General features: G+C 38.0%; 2 protein-coding genes across 4 annotated transcripts in view; one reads left to right on the top strand and one right to left on the bottom strand.

Moving 5' to 3' along the window:
- Positions 1 to 1,278, bottom strand: part of LOC126379463 (actin depolymerising venom protein gelsolin 1-like) — a 39,221-nt gene extending 37,943 nt beyond the window's left edge. Inside the window, exon 1 of the mRNA XM_050028221.1 lies at positions 1,148 to 1,278. The gene's annotated coding sequence lies outside the window, so the exon portion shown is untranslated. The remainder of the gene's footprint in view (positions 1 to 1,147) is intronic.
- LOC126379543 (gelsolin-like) overlaps positions 1 to 21,642 on the top strand; it is a 29,338-nt gene that overhangs the window by 6,760 nt on the left and 936 nt on the right. The window contains exons 1-9 of one of the 3 annotated variants that reach the window (XM_050028337.1): positions 10,669 to 10,794; positions 13,642 to 13,717; positions 15,285 to 15,359; positions 17,232 to 17,424; positions 17,878 to 17,993; positions 18,680 to 18,857; positions 19,086 to 19,186; positions 19,642 to 19,752; positions 20,446 to 20,514. In XM_050028337.1, the coding sequence (XP_049884294.1) occupies positions 13,649 to 13,717; positions 15,285 to 15,359; positions 17,232 to 17,424; positions 17,878 to 17,993; positions 18,680 to 18,857; positions 19,086 to 19,186; positions 19,642 to 19,752; positions 20,446 to 20,514 (912 nt within the window). In that variant the 5' untranslated portion in view covers positions 10,669 to 10,794; positions 13,642 to 13,648. Of the gene's footprint in view, positions 1 to 10,668; positions 10,795 to 13,641; positions 13,718 to 14,318; positions 14,385 to 15,284; positions 15,360 to 17,231; positions 17,425 to 17,877; positions 17,994 to 18,679; positions 18,858 to 19,085; positions 19,187 to 19,641; positions 19,753 to 20,445; positions 20,515 to 21,642 lie in introns of those variants that run through there. The other 2 variants (XM_050028336.1, XM_050028339.1) reach the window with 2 other exon arrangements.

The raw sequence follows: 21,642 nt of genomic DNA, 5'->3' as shown, positions 1-21,642 counted from the left end.
GGGTCCTGAAGTGTTTGGTGTCGCGAGCTGATTGGCTGCCTCTATGGCATCCTCCACGATACATAGTTTAAATTAATCAAGTTGAAATGAAAATATGGTGCCTATTACAATTACAAACATAACTACAGCGATAATAAGTATCATTGTCTTAGTTAACCTTTGACATAGTTTCGTTGTCCGATTAACACCAATGTTTTGGATTGCATAATTCCTTACGACATCCGTCTTCACGCTATGATTTCTTACGGAATAGACAGATTAGCGATGAGCAAATACGAATGGCCTCTGTGGTTTAGTGGTAAGAGAACCGAGCTCACAATCTGAAGGTCCGGGTTCGATTCCCGATGGAGACATTGTCGAAATCACTTTGTGACACTGTCTTTTGTTTGGTATGAACATAGCAGGCTTGAATCACCTGTCCGAAAAAGTAAGATTATTCCGTGCTTCGGTGGGCACGTTAAGCTGTTGGCCAGGGCTATTATCCGTAAAAACACTTCCACCAACCCGCAGCGGAGCAGCGTGGTGGAGTATGCTCGATACCCCCTCCGGTTGATTGAGGGTAGGCCTGTGCTCAGCAGTGGGACGTATATAGGCTGTTTATGTTTACGTTATAGCTTAAAATATAATTAGATGGTGTCTATAGGAATTAGCACCATTTTTCTTTTACATTTGATCGATTTTTTAGAATATCATAATCAGAATCAGTTTTTCACAGGGTCCGTTTACCTAACCTGAAGATTTGACAGGTCCGGTTTTTTACAGAAGCGACTGCCTGTCTGACCTTCCAACCCGCGAAGGGAAAACCAGCCCAATACAGGTTAGGTCATATACCTCCGAAAATGCATTTCTCGAGAATGTGGGTTTCCTCACAATGTTTTCAGTCACCGCTGAACATGTGATAATAATTTATGATCCAAACACGAATTCGAAAACAAATTGGACAATCATTGGTTTAAGCCTGTGCTGGATACGAATCTGCGACCTCAAAGTGAGAGGCAAGCGTTCTACCAACTGGGCTACCACGGTTTGATTATCATAAAATATTATAATCAGAAATTTGATTTTTCAAAAACCAACTTACGTAAGTAGGTAGGTTTTATTTAAAAGCGCCAATATGTAGGTACATATTATAAATAGCAATACTTACATAGCTTCCAAAAGCTCTTGTCACAAAAAACCAAACACTTAAGTATGTAAAAAAAAAACACTGACTTTATTATGCGCGGGCGCACGGAACAACGCCACGAGTCCTACTAAGTTTATAAACTGTCAAGTCGTAAGGTCTTATGTCAGACGGTAGCCATTTTGCTTTGATTACTTGAGGACAAGGCGCATGCGCCGGTTGCGGTTGTTTATTTGAATAAATTCAAATTTCAAAATATCTAGCATTTATCTAACACTTTGAATCGTTGTCCAGAGCCTTCGTTTAACCTTCTACCTTTGGGACATTGACGAAATCACTTTGTGAGACTGTCCTTTGTTTGGTAAGGACTTTTCAGGCTTGAATCACCTGATTGTCCGGAAAAGTAAGATGATTCCGTGCTTCGGAGGGCACGTTAAGCCGTTGGTCCCGGCTATTAGCCGTAAAAAAAAAACACCTCCACCAACCAGCATTGGAGCAGCGTGGTGGAGTATGCTCCATACCCCCTCCAGTTGATTCAGGGGAGGTCTGTGCCCAGCAGTGGGACGTATATAGGCTGTTTATGTTATGTTTATTGTATTGTTATAGTTTTAAATGATGTTAAATTGCCTTTTTCCTTTTGTAACAAACAATTTCTATTACCTATATTCTATAATCACGAAAACATACTTACATGACTCACAGACAAACAAATGGAGTTGAATTCTATAGTCTCTGCTCAACCCGGTGGGAAATAGGCGTGAGTTTATGTATATATGTATGTATGACACACAGACGGACAGACGAAATATTATCCTTCTTTAATTAAAGTTTACGCTTTGATTTGTTATTAGGGTCATTCAGTATCAAAATAAATGTCATAATTAGTGATGTTCCGAATATTCGTATCCGTATCCGCGGATATCCGAGATAAAAGAAAAATCCGTATCCGTATCCGTGTCCGTTACTTTTCACGCGGATCTTTTACGGATCTTTTTCAGGTGATTAAGTAGAATTATTAAATAAAAAACTATAAAATTCCATTCAGATTGTTTTTATTTCTTAAAATCAAATATTTGGCACCTTTATATTGCAAACATTTAGATAGATAGATCTTTATAATGAAAGCAAGATAAAATATCACTTTTATAACAATGAAATAACTAATACTTTAATCTTTTTTTATAATGTTAATGAGGTCAATATTAGCAAATTATAACATTTTTTTATGACAATGAAAAAACTAAATCTTTTTTTCGCGCCCGCTGGCACCAATCGAATAATATCGAATAAGAAAATAAAGATCCGTATCCGTATCCGTGGATCTTTACACTAAATATCCGTATTCAGATCCGTATCCGCGGATATACATTTTTAACGATCCGGCACATCACTAGTCATAATTAATCGAACAGTGATTATTCTGTAAGTTTACACATTTACACTTATAACCCGACCTCGTTACGAAGCACCACGCGCTAATATAAGTACATAATAAGACGATGCGTACTTTCTTAATTTGACACGATTTTATTGAATGTAGGTACCTCTATATATCGCTGTGACAAATAAAAGAGAAGGTGCAGGTCGTGTCGTATCGGGAGGTGAAGGTTTTGGCGGGAAGAAGAGAGGAATGGCGGTTACTCCACCGACAAGAACGCAGCTCTTAAATAAAGAGAGAGAGACAAATGTATAGCTAAACAAGCGCCAAGTTTTCGCCGCATTTTTGTATAAAGTGTTTGATCTACGATAGTGGTAAATCAATGTACGGTCACGAACATTACCTAATATGTATACACTTTGGTACCATGTCACATTAACTTTTTTGACAAATTGAACTGAAGTCTCACTAAATGTCAAATTATGTTAGTGCGACAGAGTCCTAAAGTGGGTACATTATATTGCTCATGACTGTACCCATCTCTTATTTCACCTCTGTCTACCCCTTCGGGGATGAAGGCGTGATGTTATGTTATGTTGTTTGTAATACAGGTATTTTTACATTTTTCCCTATTTCTTAGATGTAATTACTTAAAAGGCCTTGTGGCCTGAGTATCTCATACAGTAGTTAAAAAACAATAAAACAGGAAAAAATGCAATGTTAGTCATAATAAAACTTACATCCTCATTTAAGTGTATATACAGGGTGTTAGTGACATAAAACAACTGGGCACCCTCAGGCCTGACTTAAACGTTGTACCGGGTGAGAGCCTTCAGCGCTCCCCATTTGTCCGGCCAAGTAGTTAATGCCATCTGCGGCAAATTTAAAATAGGTCACGTCAAAAAAAATAAAGTGATATCGTAACGAAAATTTGGCGGGATAATTGAGGCAATGATTCTGAGTTAATATCAAGTGGATTTTTCCGTCGCAAAATTCATGTCCTTTTTGTTTTGTTTTTTTTTAAATTACTATCAATGTATTTATTTCTCATAAGCAAAACTATTCAGAACAGGCCTAAACCAATGTTTGTCGAATTCACGTTTGAATCAATCAATCATTTATTTGCAAGAACACAAAGTTAAAGATCTTATTCTAAGTAAAACAGTGCATGTATTCAACCTGCAAGCAGGTGTGCTAATATTTATACATAAACCTAATTATTTTATTATTAAGACTTATTCCTATAGTTAAAGAATTCGTTGACACTATAAAAACACATATGTAATAACCATTTCGTTAAATCATTCTTAAATTGAAAGAGAAAATTTATTTACACCATAAACAAATCAGTTATATAACAAAAATATTAGACAAATATGAAACAAAACAAATAAAATTAAAATAAAACTAAAACAAATAAACAGAAAATAAAATAAATTATGTACAATTAAAATTTAAACTAAACTATATTAATTAAGAAGCCCGCCTCGAATCGTACCTGGTGCAAATGTACCCATAATGCTGGCTGCGTTTCCGCGTTGAACAGCCAGCGATATGCGTTGCACCAGATACGATTCTGAGCGGGGATCCGCTCCACTATTTCTGAGGCGCCGCCCCAACTCGCGCACAAAGCTCCTGGCTTCAGCGCACCATACCCCACTCACCTCTACCGCGAAGGGAATGAAAATATATGGCCCTTTTTCTTAAATTCTATCATATTTAATTCCTTTAAATTTTCAGGTAAATTGTTAAAAATTATGACACACATGTTATCACAAACGTTTCGGAGGTATGTGACCCAACCTGTATTGGGCTGGATTTTTTCTTCGCGGGTTGGTAGGTTAGACAGGCAGTCGCTTCTTATATATAGTGTTTAAGGTGTCTAGGCATTTGTTCTTGTCCTAAAACCTTTACATCCTTTCAATTTACATACTTACATACATACATAAACTCACGTCCGTAATCCCTAATGGGGTGGGCAGAGCCACAAGTAATCAAAGACAACTTGCAGCCACTGTTGATACGATGTCGGATATGATAAACCTTATGGTGATAAGGGATCAGCCTATCGCCCATAACATTAGTCCATCATGTTAGATGACACAATCCCTCTGTCGGTTTTTACGACATGCCCGGGAAGACAAGCAGCTGAACGTTTTCTATGTTTTTTATTTGCTCCCAGAACAGCATAGAAGCAACCTACACATCCTTTCAATTTCAGTTGTATTATTCTTATTCTGTTTTAGTTTTTAAGTTTTTTGCTATAGTTTTTAATATTAATTATAATTCTTTATTAAAGACAAAACAAAACCCATTTTAAGAGTTAATGGTCTTCCAAATATTAAATAAATAAATCTTACAATGGATATATCTCTGACTCTCCATTTGCGACATAGTGAGCGTATTGCGTTACAGAATAACCCAGTATCCAACTATTTTCGATAACCCGCTCGAACTTTATGTAAATAAGGTAAATAGTTATGATTTCAAGGAAGACACAATATATCTACATAAACATTCCCTATTTTGATGTTTTTCTTTGTAATTTAGTAATTGTTTTTTATGTTTCTATACTACTTCTGAGAAAAACCTTACTTACTTAGGTACTTGTTGTTTTGTTAATTTATAATGAATAACTTTCCAGGCTATTATAATAGATTTTACTGTAATATATTTTGCTATGGCAATATTACAGGACTTATGCCACGGACTTCGCCGACGAGGCATGTTTTTCTTGCCTTGCTAACTTACATACATACATACATAAACAGCCTATATACGTCCCACTGCTGGGCACAGGCCTCCCCTCAATCAACCGGAGGGGGTATGGAGCATACTCCACCACGCTGCTCCACTGCGGGTTGGTGGAGGTGTTTTTACGGCTAACAACCGGGACCAACGGCTTAACGTGCCCTCCGAAGCACGGAATCATCTTACTTTTTCGGACAATCAGGTCATTCAAGCCTGAAAAGTCCTTACCAAACAAAGGGACTCTAATATTGAATTTCGAAGTTTGAAATTCCGATCTATGTTAGTTCACAAGCCCTCTAACCACTAGACCACGGAGGCTGTTGCTTGCTAACTTATATGTAAATAATTTCCTAGTTTTTAATTTAATACAGTCCAGATTTTATTTACCGGAGCAACCATCGCCTCTAACAATAGCGCTGTAAATATCTTTTTTTTAACCTTCTAATTTGACGGATAACAGACATAATATGCATCTTTTATCTTTGTTTTTGAGTATAAATGATGACCCTTTTTATTACACCAAGGTACGATTACAACTTCCACCCATTATTGTTCTGATCAAAATAAAGAGAAGCAATATAGGCAGTGCTGACAATTGCAACATAAAAATATCTACCTTTTAAAAAAAAGGTTATAAAAAAATATTAATTCTTTACTGACGAAGCCTGTGGTGGATTTACATTCTGTTTTTTTATTATTTATGAATAAATCAATCCATATATTTTTTTATAATAAAATGAATACAATACAGCAATATAATAATATTCTTTACTATTTTTAAATTAATTTTTTATTCATCGATCTTCTCTTATTGTCGGACGTGTTTATAACCTTTGTAATTACCTACTATTACTGAATTATATGCGAAGTGGCAAAACAATCAGTGTTTCTTCTGTGAGTACTACGGTGTAATAATACAGTCTGCGAGTGGTGAAATAATCAATCCACACACATTTAAACAGGTAGCAATATAATTCTATACATAATATGATCTATATATCAAGCAACAATTATTTTTATATAATATGCTTCTGCCATATAGACCAAGTCTTTCTATTTATAATGCTGTCTGTAAAAGTTTCATATGTATTGCTGTATATGTACGGTCACGAGCATTAATATGTATACACTTTGGTACCATGTCACATTAACTTTTTTGACAAATTGAACTATAAGTCTCACTAAATGTCAAATATGTTAGTGCGACAGAGTCCTAAAGTGGGTACATTATATTGCTCATGACTGTACATAAATAAATAAATAATTATATTCTACCTATTTTGGAATAATTATTATTATCACGTTAAAACTGTTTTTGTTGAACAAATCCCTCATTACTGTGTTCGGTTGAATACATCACTAATTTAAGAGCCACGTTCTTGTCGGTGTAGCATTCTCCATGCTAGTTTTTATGGAAAAATAGGGCAGTGCCCTTTTGCCTTCCGCCCCGCAGTACTCTGTCTGACGCGAGTGGATTGGCGCCCAGAGTAGTCTATTTCAAAGCCGTACTAGGACTCCTGTCCTCCGCCTCTGAATAGTACTGACAGTTACTGCTGCCCTCTGTCAGGTTCCAGGTTACAGTCCCTGTGACTTGCCCCTTCCGTCCTGTATTGCCGTACCGATGGTTCCTATCTCCACCTCTGCAACCGTTGAGGTCTTCACCCGTATACCTGGGCAAGGGTTCTCAAGGGTACGTTACGTGATTCAATGCAAATAGTGTAAAATCCTATGTGTTTTACGCAGTCATTTGTCATTATAGACAGCTCACCTATCACGTTGATCGAACAGAAAGATCGGCGAGGTGTGGATACTTAGTTCATCTTGCTGACTAAAACGCCTGATAATAATTAGAAAGCAACGTTTATTTTCCGTAGTTAGATTGCTCGTATAACTTTCTAAGGCGTTTTCATTTTCATGTTTAATTTTAGGATGAATAACAGGGGGGGTTTATAATGGTCTTACTAACGGCCTCCGTGGTCCAGTGGTTGAGCGTTGGGCTCACGATCCGGAGATCCCAGGTTCGAATCCCAGTGGGGATATATCATAAAAATCACTTTGTGATCCCTAGTTTGGTTAGGACATTACAGGCTGATCACCCGATTGTCCGAAAGTAAGACGATCCGTGCTTCGGAAGGCACGTTAAGCCGTTGACCCCGGTTATTACTTACAGATGTAAGTACGTAGTTGTTACATGAGTCATGTCAGGGGTCGTTGGCGGCTCAATAGTAACCCTGACACCAGGGTTGATGAGGTTGGTAATCCTACTCACAACCCACACGATGGAAGATGGTCTTACTGTACTGATGCCAAAAGCAAAAGCAAGGCACAAATATTTTTTTTTTTTTTTTTACAATAGTATATGTTGTAATGGAGATACAAAAGAGAAATGTTTCTCTGACCCCCAAACTACTTTTGCTTTCCTCGAATGCTTGATTCTGTGCCGAATTATCTATCTGCCCACCCCAGCTTGGATTATGAGCGTGATATACGTAATTCATTTGGTCCAGATTACGTATTTGCTACATTTACCGCTTTTCCCGGTTTAATACGATGATAATGGTTTCGCAAACTGGTTTTTATAATCACCCGCTGAGATGCTACAGTAACTGGAGTGGCAGGTTTTGATATAACATCTCCGTACAGTAAAAATATCGGAGGAGCTCGGTGGCGCAGCGGTTAACGCGCTCGGTCTGCGATTGTTGAAGTTAAGCATCTTTCGCAAAGGCCGATCATAGGATGGGTGACAAAAAAAAAAAGTTTTCATCTCGAGCTCCTCCGTGCTTCGGAAGGCACGTTAAACCGTTGGTCCCGGCTGCATTAGCAGTCGTTAATAACTATCAATCCGCACTGGGCTCGCGTGATGGTTTAAGGCCCGATCTCCCTATCCATCCTATTCTTGTATAGGGAAGGCCCGTGCCCCCGTGGCTGGTGATGATGATGATATAAAATGCTAATCTAGAAATAGAATAATAATAATTCATAATTCATTTATTCGCCTTAAAATGGTAGGTACAGTTTGCAGATGGTCAGCATTTAGCATTAGGTCAACATTTTTAGTTATGAAAATTATACCATGCAAATAATAATGACAAGAAGATATTAAAATGGTGCTAATTCCTGTAAATACCATCTAATTTTATTTTAAGTTATAAAATAAATAAATAAATAAATAAATAATAAATTTATTTCACACAACAGAACAATTTACATATTTTTTTAAACATTACATTAACAATAAAATATAATTTTGTTGGTGGCTATTTAAACGCAGAAGGTAACCCTGTCTCTCAAACTAGGAGACCTGTATCTTGAGAGGCAGTGTTCAGTTTTTACAGTTTTTAAAAATAGCATTGAGTGGAACTATATAATTTATATCCGAAATAGTCCAAGTGCTCGAACAATAAAAATATGCATATACCTAAACTAATTTGCGTGAATGATGTATGTGTGTAGGTGTGTATGATGTTATATGTGTGAGAGTGCGTGTACGTGTGTTATAGTGTGAAAGGATGAGTGTGTGTGTTTTAGTAGCTTAACATTTTAATTTATATGTTGTTGATTGATTATGATTACAGATAATTGATGTATTTCATTTACGTTTGTATACGAATAATATCCTTATATCTGTCATTTTCTTATCCGCCGAAAAGGAAAGGGACGGGTAATCGACAAGCACAAAATTTATGGAACACACGTCAATTTTAAGCACAAATCTAAACCAACCGTCTAAAAATTTTACATCCGTCAATAACCCGACACAGTTAAGTAGACAGCACGTCAAACGGATTGCATACCAGCGACATACCTTTTTGATTCGCCCGGGTTATTCATTCATTTACTCATTCTTCCTAAAATTAAGAGCTGTGAATCATCCGTCCCTTTCCTTTTCGACGGATATGAAAATGACGGATATAACTTAAAATAAAATTTGATGGTGTCTGCAGGAATCGGGGCCATTATTAAACTAAAATAAATTAACGAATATAACAATTATTCTTTCCAAATCAAATTTCAATCAGCCAGTCTAAGATGACTTTTCGCCTTGTTTTCGAATTTTATTTATGAATTACGTAGTCACGAGTACGGCGTTTGATTGTTTTTATTGATGACGTCACAGGACAGTATTTCCATACAAACATCAAGTAAAACTTTTGTTTTGACGTTTTGTATAAATTATCTCATTTGACTAGGTCGTCAAGTAGCCTAAACATATATACCTATCCAGTTATATGAATATTATCCTTATATATCTAAGGCACACACACATACCTAACTTCATGTTAGGATTGGTGATGTGGCGTCCCCGGGAATTTTCCCAGAGGGGGAATGTTCTTGTGGAAAAAACTATTTAATAGTTGGTAAGGACCATGGCTGCTTTTCTTTTTATTTATTTATTTAATAAACACACGTAACAGGTTACAGACACAAATCTTATGAAATAATACACTTTTTGAGGTTCAGACTGTAGCCCAACTAAACGTATGCAAGTTATACCATACTATGGTGAGAAAACACGACGCAAATTAAAAGATATTACAATAAAATATACTTAGCTCCGCAACAACATGTTTTTCTAATTGTTCTTTCTTATTTATTTATTTATTTAGTGCCTTATTAATGATTTATTATTTAAATAAGATTGTAATACATTGTGAAATAGACTACCTCTACAAAATTACAAATTAAACATTAATACAATTAGAAATTAACAATTCAAGACCTTACGTGACCTTTATTTATTTATTGTACACAATAAAACAGACACAAGAAACATACAAAGAGGAATTAGCACCAGATTTCTTGTACTCTGATCTTATCTGCCTAAAGGTTAGGTAACGACGCTGTTTATACCATATTGAAGACTATAGAGAACCGGAGAGGAAATATGATTGGCCACCTGATACGACACGATTCATTTATAACAAACATTATAGAGGGAAAAATGGAAGGGAAGAGAGGAAGGGGTAGACATAGGAGAACATTTATGAAACAAATAAAAGAGAAGGTGCAGGTCGTGTCGTATCGGGAGGTGAAGGTTTTGGCGGGAAGAAGAGAGGAATGGCGATTACTCCACCGACAAGAACGCAGCTCTTAAATAGAGAGAGAGAGAGCTGTTTATACGTACATAAGTTAAGCGCCTTTACAGCTGGGAACAACGGCGTAAGATGCTCCGTGTTTCGGAAGGCACGTTAAGCCGTTGGTCCCGGTTACTACTTACTGATGTAAGTGAGTAACCGTTACATGAGCCATGTCAGGGGCCTTTGGCGGCTCAATCATAACCCTGATACCAGGGTTGGTGAGGCTGGTATTCAACCTCACAACCCACACGATAAGAAGCTGGAAATATTCCCAAATTGGGAAAATTCCTGGTAACGGCAACACTGGTTAGATTGTATGTGGAATTGTTGTGTTGTTTTGTTTAGTATTCAGCCAACCGCGAGGCAAGGAGGTCGTTGGTGGATTTTTTTATTTCCTCATTTCCGTAAAGTTTTGTATAGAACATAGTGCGTGTTTTGTGTTTTCGTTTTCATATTTTGAGTGGGTATGTAAAGGTGTTTGTATAACGTCGCATTTTAGTCGTAAAACCGAATGTCCTTTTCAAATCCAAAGACACCTCCACTTTAAGTTACCTATACCTGTCATTTTCTTACCCGCCGAAAAGGAAAGGGACGTATGATTTTTACAAACATAAACAGCCTATATACGTCCCACTGCTGGGCACAGGCCTCCCCTCAATCATCCTGAGGGGGTATGGAGCATACTCCACCACGCTGCTCTAATGCGGGTTGGAGAAGGTGTTTTTACGGCTAATAGCCGGGACCAACGGCTTAACGTGCCCTCCGAAGCACGGAATCATCTTACTTTTTCGGACAATCAGGTGATTCAAGCCTGAAAAGTCCTTACCAAACAAAGGATAGTCTCACAAAGTGATTTCGACAATGTCCGTGGTCCCATCGTTGAGCGTTGGGCTCGCGATCCGGAGGCCCCGGGTTCGAATCCCGGTGGGGACATATAACAAAAATCATTTTGTGTTCCCTAGTTTGGTTAGGGCATTACAGGGTGATCATTTGATTGTCTGAAAGTAATATAAAAGTAAGTAAGCCTTTTGTCTCTCCTCATTTTGTCATATTGTGTTCTTCTTCTTTGCGAGTCGATGGCGATCGATACTAAATTTTTGCTGACCAATAATTGGCCACGCTTACGGCATTGTCAGTGGCTTCGTAAAGGTCTTTAATAGTGCAGGTGTTAGGGCACTTAGGACAGCACAAAAGGTGAGCCATAGTTTGTGGTGATACTCCACACTGTGTTTCTGTGTTATCATGTGTACAGTAAATTATTAAATAAATAATATAAAATAATAAATAATAAAACAAATATATGATAAATAAATTAATAATAAATAAATAAGGTGTGCCATAGTTTGTGGTGATACTCCACACTGTGTTTCTGCGTTATCATGTGTAAGTACAGTAAATTATTAAATAAATAAATAATATAAAATAATAAATAAATAAATAATAAAACCAATAAATAATATAAAATATTAAACAATAAAACAAATATATATTATGATAAATAAATTAATAATAAATAAATCATGATGATCTTTTGATTAACGGAACCCTAAAATACTATACGTAGATATGGAAAATACGTCTTAACTGTGAGTCAGGCATTTAAGTAGTTAGTTTGCGACATGCCTAGGGTACAATTAACATCGTAAGATCTTCATCATCATTATCTGCCTACCATCATTAACAAGTCATGAATGATTGACCACAATGCCTGAGCCAGGAAGTCAGTGTGTCATTTATGTACGTCATCATCTGCACATACTGTATAGGGTTCACATATTGGCACCAATCGATAAAACGACATAATTATATCGTCAGAATCGATAAAATGACCTTGATAAAAGTTTATCAGGTTGCGCGTGTTAGCCCTACAGTCTGAGAGGATAAAGAAAGAAAGAAAGAAAGAAACATTATTTAGGATTGGGTTTTGTTTACTTTTATTTATTTCTTATCGCACCATTCCGCATCAAAGTCTAGTAAATGTTTGTCTCCTGGTAGCGGTTGTCTGGAGGAAATTGCTCTAGAGCAATAAGGCCACTCAAGTCATGACAACGTCGCGTCGTCGTCTCCCTAGCATTAACCCGGTTTTAACAAGGTCCGCTTACCTAACCTGAAGATTTGACAGGTCCGGTTTTTTACAGAAGCGACTGCCTGTCTGACCTTCCAACCCGCGAAGGGAAAACCAGCCCAATACAGGTCAGGTCACATACCTCCGAAAGTGCATTTCTCGGGAATGTGGGTTTCCTCACGATGTTTTCCTTTTTTTGTAAATACAATATTTAAAAAATGATCTTAATAAAAAGACTATTAGTTTATTATCGTTAAATGATTTAAACTACCATATCCGATATATTTCATAATTTATTGTTACAACTGTCAAGTACCTACGTACGGTCACGAGCATTAATATGTACACACTTTGGTACCTACCATGTCACATTAACTTTTTTGATAAATTGAACTGTAAGACTCACTAAATGTCAAATATGTTAGTGCGACAGAGTCCTAAAGTGGGTGCATTATATTGCTCATGACTGTACGTACCTAGAACCCTTGCCCAGGGATACGGGTGAAGACCTCAGCGGTTGCAGAGGCGGAGATGGGAGCCATCGGTACGGCAATGCAGGACGGAAGAGGCGAGTCACAGGGACTGTAACCTGGAACCTGTCAGAATGCAGCAGTAACTGTCAGTACTATTCAGAGGCGGAGGACAGGAGTCCTAGCACGGCTTTGAAATAGACTATTCTGGGCGCCATCCCACTTGCGTCAGACAGAATACTGCGGGGCGGAAGGCAAGAGGGAAACCACTGCCCTATTTGTCCCTAAAAAGTAGCATGGAGAATGCTACACCGACAAGAGCGTGGCTCTTAAATTAGTGATGAACTGTCGAGTAGGCAATTATTTTTTATTTTTTTTTATTCATGTTAACAACAGCTCATTTACAATACTTTACAATATTATGTTATAAGTTAACCACGTGTTAATTAAAGTAGTACGGGGCACTGTGCGTGTGTGCGTGCGTGCGTGCGTGCGTGCGCGCGTGCGTGCGTATGTGTGCTTGTGTTAGCCCTGCGAATTAGTAATTCTTGGGATAGGAGGCTGCTATGAAGCGAGCTTCCATTTTGGTTGTGAGAAGGTTGTGAGAAGCTGCAGTAGTTTTAGGCGGATGAGGCGTTCGTAATGTAAAAATTGACGATTCAAAGTGTAATTATGTTACATAATGAATAAAGATATTTTTGAATTTGAATTTGGAATTATTAACATATAGTTGTAAGCTTATGTTAAGTTATTATATTTTGTTTAATTGTCCACAGATAAAGAATGGCTGCGCTCCACGAAGCATTTACAAAAGCTGGAGAAAAAGAAGGATTGGAGATATGGAGAATCGAGGTGAGTGGATGTCGTGGCCAGATCGTAGAATTGATCATGTCATGATGTGTTAAATTAATTTTAATATTGTATCATCATCATCATCAGCCCATTAACGTCCCCACTGCTGGGGCACGGGCCTTCCCTATGGATGGATAGGGAGATCGGGCCTTAAACCATCACGCGGGCCCAGTACGGATTGATGGTTATTAACGACTGCTAACGCAGCTGGGACCAACGGCTTAACGTGCCTTCCGAAGCACGGAGGAGCTCGAGATGAAAACTTTTTTTTTGTTGTTACCTATCCTATGACCGGCCTTTGCGAAAGTTGCTTAACTTCAACAATTGCAGACCGAGCTCCTCCATTATAATATCAATCAAGTTTTAAATATAATCGACTCCAGCGCCACTATCGGTGGATAATGTTACTAATTTTACGATATGATTGCCAACGTTTGGCCATATCATGTAGTAATCATACATTAGTTGCTGACATCGTTAAAAACGTTTTGTGTTCAAACAGGAATAATGAGCTCTTTTAATTGTAGTAAGTAGGTATAAACAGCGATTAAAATTTTATGGATTTCAAATGATTACCTATAAAATAAATAAATTGTAACTTTTGTTTTAACGAGTAATGATATTACGAAACCCGTGTTGGCTCTATTTGGAGAAATGTGACAGTACAGTAAGTAAATTACAGTTTCAATTTAATGGTAACAGCCTCCGTCGTCTAGTGGTTAGGGCGTTAGGCTCACCATCTGGAGGTCTGGGTTCGATTCCCGATGGGGACATTGTCGAAATCACTTTGTGAGACTGTCCTTTGTTTGGTAAGGACTTTTCAGGCTTGAATCACCTGATTGTCCGAAAAAGTAAGATGATTCCTTCGGAGGGCACGTTAAGCCGTTGGTCCCGGCTATTAGCCGTAAAACCACCCGCATTGGAGCAGCGTGGTGGAGTATGCGCCATACCCCCTCCGGTTGATTAAGGGGAGGCCTGTGCCCAGCAATGGGACGTATATAGGCTGTTTATGTATGTATGATTGTGGTAACACAGTGGTAACACTTACGTCATCAAAGGGCTAGCAATGGCGGCTTGTCATAGGATTGAGCATATCTGGTTTTCTTATGCCATGTGGCAATAAGTTAGGGGGTGAGTTCATTGCCATTAACCGGGCACAAATCCTGGAAACCACTAAATGGCTGAAAATTACGAAATATAAAAAAAAACAATAATAAAAAAATTAAAAAAACAATATATAAAAAAACAAATAATAAAAATAAAATTATTATTATTGTATGTCTTTTTCATATCTCAGGCCTATGGAGGCTAAATTATTATTATGTCTTTTTCATATCTCGGGCCTATGGAGGCCCGGACTTTTGGAAGGCGTGCGTGGGGCCGAAGCCAACACGTAGAGGCCCCTTAAGACAGTTTAATCTAAATGTGGTGTGACACCAACCGGCGATTTTATTATTATTTATTAGTATTATTTTTTATTATTTTTTTTAGTATTATTAGTATTTTTTATTATTAATTAATTATTATTTCTTTTTTGTTGGAATATAATTTACTTTCTATTTTTCAGGATTTCGAGCCGGTGCCAGTGCCAAAGAATCAATATAACAACTTTTACTCCGGAGATTCTTACATAGTTCTCAAGGTAAGCCTAGAGTAGAGAACCAGAGATCCATAGAGCCGGAATAGACTAAAAAAATAAGGCTTATTATTTTCGAGGCGGCTAAAAACTTAAAGGGCGTTACAAATAATTACTTGGCAGCGATTAAATATTATTGCGACAATTATATTAGACGAGCTTCGAAATGCAAGGATTTTTAAAAACTCAATAATGGCTGCTACTTTAAGGTAGCAAAAATATTTAACAGGGCCAATGAAATTATAGGTGAGGTATTATAAATAATGACTTGGCGACTAATATTAAGACAGTAGAATTAAAAATATTTTATTGGCAAAATAAACCTCATAACTTAATATAAAGCTGCTACTTTATGCTTAAAATGCTACTTCACTGTAGCTGCCAACCTATTATTTTTGCTACCCATTTTAATTATTTTTAAAACCCTTAGTAATCACATTAGTTTGTCGCCGCGTTAAATACATGCCAAAAAATAATAATGAAAAAATCTTCCGCGTCGTGCGCTCTGTCAGAATGAGGGTATTTCCAGGCTGCGTTCCTCAAAACAATATAGATGGCGTTGTTCAGTTTAAACGTGATAATTACCTATTTTCTCATCACTCGGGTACATAAATATTCTAAAATACAATGTAATAGCAGAAGCATATACTGGGTGTTAGTGACATCGTAACGAATACTGAGGGGGTTGATTCAGACCATGATTCTGAGTTAAAATCAAGTGGAATTTTCCGTCGCTAAATTCATGATTTTTTTTAGTTTTTTTAAATTATTTTCAATTCTATACTTTTGCGATGCAAAATTCTACTCAGAATAATCAGATGAATCATCTCTCTCAGTATTTGTTACGATGACACTTACACCCCGTACAAGTACATACGGTAGCCATATAAGTAGGTATGGGTATTAGTGACACCGTAACGAATACTCAGGGGGATGGTTCAGACCATGATTCTGAGTTGATATCAAGTGGAATTTACATACATACATACATACATAAACTCACGCCCGTAATCCCTACTGGGGTGGGCAGAGCCACAAGTAATCAAAGACAACTTGCAGCCACTGTTGATACGATGTCGTAAGCTGGATATGATGAACTTTATGGTGATAAGTGATCAGCCTATCGCCCATAACATTAGTCCATCATGTTGGTTGGTCAAGTGGAATTTCGTGTCAAAAAATTGATGAAAATTTTTCTTTTCTTTTTAATCATTTTCCAATCCATACTTTTGCGACGGAAATTTCTACTTGATATCAACTCAGAATCATGGCCTGAACCACCCGTCAAAGTTTTCGTTACGATGTCACTAACACCCTATATACAAATAATTGTTGCTTGATATTTGGATCACATTATATATAGAATTATGTGCTACTCTATTGCTTTCTTTACTTTGATCAGAATAAGAAAGGGCGGAAGATGTAATTATGCCTGGGTTTAATAAAAAAGGTCATAATTTATATCCAAATACAAAGATGAAAAATGCATTTAAGTCTGTTATCCAATGAAATTAGAAGGTTAAACGAAGAAAAAACTGTACAGCGCACGCGCTGTGTTGATTTTGAGGTAAGTACATAGCCTGGAAATTCCGTCATTTATCGGCTTTCTGAGGGTAATTACTTGTCCATTCTTTCGGCATGTCAGTTAAACATGTTTGACGAAAACCAAACGATTAGTTGGAAATCTGCCATAATGAACACTGATAACTATCAGTGCCCGAAGGACGTACACTTTTTCTACGTGACTTATTGTAGATTTGAAGCAGATGGTATTAGCGAGCGAAATCAAAGATGACCAACTCAGTATTAACGTACTTATAATAAAGAGTAAAACCGCCCTAGGGCCGCCACTAACTTTAATCAATCTTCACTTTTCAGACGACGGAAATAAAGAACCGAATGATCTGGGATATTCACTTCTGGCTGGGGGCTTCCACCAGCCAGGATGAAGCGGGCGCAGCGGCCATCTTGACTGTCAATCTGGATGACTTCAAGTTCCAAGGGGCGGCTGTGCAGCACCGCGAGCAGCAGGGATACGAGTCACAGCAGTTCCTACATTATTTCCAGCCAGGTAAAGTTGATTTTAACGCGTGTATGAACCATCATCATCATCAGCATTATCCCGTTTTTCACAGGGTCCGCTTACCGAACCTGAAGATTTGACAGGTCCGGTTTTTTTACAGACTGCGCCCTGAGCCGACGTTCGCGTCCAACTGGGCACCCTCAGGCCTGTCTTAAACTTTGTACCGGGTGAGAGCCTTCAGCGCTCCCCATTTGTCCGGCCAAGTAGTTAATGCCATTTGCGGCAAATCTATAATAAGTCACGTCAAAAAAAAAGGCGCAAATCGAGAGGAGTGGAAGAATAAATACCAGCCTTTGACCAGCAGTGGGATAGAATAGGCTAACTAAATAAAAGATTTTAAAAATATCCATGGATCACCTTTAGTGTCAGGGTTACACAGAGATAGAGAGGAGAGACAGAGGATGACAGTGATACTCATGTGTTATTTTATCTGATTTCCAGCGATCAGGTATCTGGATGGTGGCCACGCTTCTGGATTCAGTCACGTGACCATAAACGCTGGCTCCGAGAAGAGGCTCTTCCAGATCAAGGGCAAGAAACATGTCCGAGTGAGACAGGTGAGTGCAGCTTTCTCAACATCAGCGGAGTTCCTGCTCTAGACCAAATCCTTTCATCATCATCATCATCTCCATGTATCCCCGATTTAAGTCCCATGTACACATATTCCCCATAGCATTATCCCGTTTGTACAACGTCCGCTTACCTAACCTGAAGATTTGACAGGTCCAGTTTTTTTACAGAATTACGGAATACTTTAATGCCCTCCTTGGTCCTGTGGTTGAGCGTTGGACTCACGATCCGGAGGTCCCAGGTGCGAGTCCTAGTTTGGCTAGGACATAAAAAACCAGGCCTCTCAAATCTTTAGGTTAGGTAAACGGACCCTGACGACGGGAGATAACGCATAGTGTCTCAGTTGGGAATCAAACCCCCAAAAAACAGTAAAAGATACATACATACATACATAAACTCACGCCTATTTCCCACCGGGGTAAGCAGAGACTATAGAATTCCATTTGCTTCGATCCTGACACACTTCTCTTGCTTCCTCCACATTCATCAATCGCTCCATACACGCACGCCGGTTCAGAATAGATCGTATTAAACCTTTTCTAAGGACATCTCCAATTTGGTCATCGTAAGTCCTTCTCGGTCTTCCTCTGCCAGCCCTACCATCAACTTTCGCTTTATATACCGCTTTTGCGGTATACAGTAAAAGATACTCATCCCTATTCTCTCCATCCAGGTGGAACCGAAGATCTCATCAATGAACAAAGGGGACTGTTTCATCCTGGACATTGAGCACACGATATACTTGTACGTGGGCGAGAAGGCTGGCCAGATGGAGAAGATGAAGGCCATATCAGTCGCCAACACCATCCGTGACCAGGACCACAACGGGCGAGGCAGCGTCGAGATCATTGGTAAGGAGTCCTTAAACAGACACCAGGGTTGGTGAGGTTGTCATCGACCTCATATCATTGCCATCATCAGATGGAGAAGATGAAGGCGATATCAGTCGCCAACCGCGACCAGGACAGAGTCCTTCAACAGACACCAGGGTTGGTGAGGTTGGTCATCGACCTCACATCGTTATCATCATCAGATTGAGAAGATGAATGATATCCAAGCGAACCATTCGTTATTTTCAGATCCGTACTCCAGCGAAAAAGACTTCGAGACATTCTTCGAGGCTCTTGGCTCCGGAGACAGAGCATCCGTGCCTGAAGACACTGAGGGTGGTGATGACGAGGTAGATTTTCAGTCCAATACAATTTTAAACTTAACATATTTGCTTCCTTCTTGAACGAGGAGTCAAAAAAAAAATTGTTCAGATGCGCAAAATGAATTTCAAATTCAAGAACATCTTTCAATTCAAATTCAAAAATATCTTTATTCAGTAGGCAACATACACTTTGAATCGTCAATTTTTACATAACGAACGTCTCACACGCCTAAAGTATAGCCGGGGAAAAGAAGCCGCAAGAAAAACCTCGGCACAAGGCCCTAGACGTTCTTTAAAAAAAAACATAAAATATTGTTATACAATTGATAAATTTAACTGCCAAATATCAGTTATCAGACAATTAATCCCATGCATTCATATCTTCTAAATAATTACTAGTACCAACTATAAATGTAAGTACCATTAAATGCGCTTAGTTTTCATAAGCTTTTTTTTATTGAAGGTGTTTTTTTATTTTTCAGGAGTTCGAGCGAAAGGCGGAGGCGTCTCTGAGCGAGGTGTCAGACAGTTCTGGGCAAGTGAAGATATCACCGCTTCCCAAACCGTACTCGCAAGGACAACTCAAGTCAGAGGTTAGTAATGCGTTATCCATATAAGCAATAAGCGTTAGCAATAAGGCCGCCTATTGTACTAATTCCATTTCTCTTTTGTTTTGTATTTTGTTTTTTCCTGTTTGTGCAATAAAGTATTTGTTATGTTATGTTATACATACCGTCACTATATGTATACACTTTGATACCATCATCATCATCATCACCAGCCTGCCATTCATCTTACTTTCGGACAATCAGGTGATCAGCCTGTAATGTCCTAACCAAACTAGGGAACACAAAGTGATTTTTATGATATATCCCCACCGGGATTCGAACCCGGGGCCTCCGGATCGTGAGTCCAACGCTCAACCACTGGACCACGGAGGCCGTTTTCAAACCAGATAATATTTTAAATTTGTCAGAGAACAAATTTAAAGCTCACGTGAAGCTTACTTTATGTAAAAAAGCCTATTATAAGATTAATGATTACCTAAATGATAAAAATGTCTGGTATTGAATGTGTTCCTCTAGTTATTAAATAACTTGTAATGTACCCTCATTGATTTAAAAGATGTGTTGCTGTTGCAGTTTCTTGTCATTTCTTCTCCTCAGCCATAACACCTTGCGAAATGACGTAAATTCTAAAATGTTACATTGACCTTCAACAAGTTTATCCATGATAATTACGTTGAATAAATGATTCTGATTCTGATCTGACTGTTTGTTTTACAGGAGTGCTACATCTTGGATCTTGGTAGGAGCGGTATCTACGTGTGGGTGGGAAGCAAGTCCAATGAAAAGGTACCTAATCATTTTATATAGTTTTTTTTGACGTGACTTATTGTAGATTTGCCATTTTACATAGCATTAACATAGAAACATAACATAAATAAGCGTAAATAAGCTTACGACCACACATGGCTATACGACTGAGCTCTTCGGTCTGACATTGTCGATTCTGTTAGTGTTATTCTAAATTCCATTTATTCTCGCATGGCCAGTGGCGGATTTACCAGTAGGCTGAGTAGGCTGAAGCCTAGGGCGGCAGATTTTAGGGGGCGGCAAATTTGGCCCAAATTTTTTTTTGTCTTACAGAAGTAAAATAATAGATATTATACCTATACACAAAGAAACAAGTGACAAGAGTCATAACATTTTAGTAATGCACAGTATACTGAACATTCTTACGTCTGTACGGGCTTCAACCGAACATATTTTGCTAACTTTGCGCCGTGTTTTTGGTAGCGCTGTGCACTCGACTATAATTAGTATCGAATTTCAGAGGTCAGTAGGGGCGGCAAAATTTGAATACCCTACTGGCGGCAAATTTGTAAATCCGCCACTGCGCATGGCATAAGTTGATATTTATATCCCTACAGTGTAATTCCTAAATTGTTATTTGTGATATATTTATTTTGTAAGACATTCCAACACAATGTATATTGTTTACGTAATAAATGAAATTTAATTGAATTGACCATGGTATAATAAAACCAAGGTTAGCTCAGCTGACGTCATCTGACCCTGCGTTGCCATTTCGTAAAAAATAAATTACCCACGACCAATGTTTTTTTATTCACTTTGCAAGGAAATGAACTTTTAGTAAAAGATTTACTTACAGTTTTAATGATTTTTAGATATGTGACAAATAATAGTAATTAAATACATTAGTCAGTAATTCGCTTAATTTTCAATAATAAAATTTACGTCCTTGGAATGTAGGAGATACCAATTGAATGGTAACACTTACGTCATCAATGGGCTAGCAATGGCGGCTTGTCATAGGAGAATCAGAAATCAGAATCATTTATTCAACGTAATTATCATGGATAAACTTGTTGAAGGTCAATATAACATTTTTGAATTTACTCTGAACCGGCGTGCGTGTATGAAGCGATTGATGAATGTGGAGGAAGCAAGAGAAGTGTG

Source organism: Pectinophora gossypiella, chromosome 29, assembly GCF_024362695.1.
Source record: "Pectinophora gossypiella chromosome 29, ilPecGoss1.1, whole genome shotgun sequence".
NCBI lineage: Eukaryota > Metazoa > Arthropoda > Insecta > Lepidoptera > Gelechiidae > Pectinophora > Pectinophora gossypiella.
This window is presented reverse-complemented; position numbering and strand designations above follow the sequence as displayed.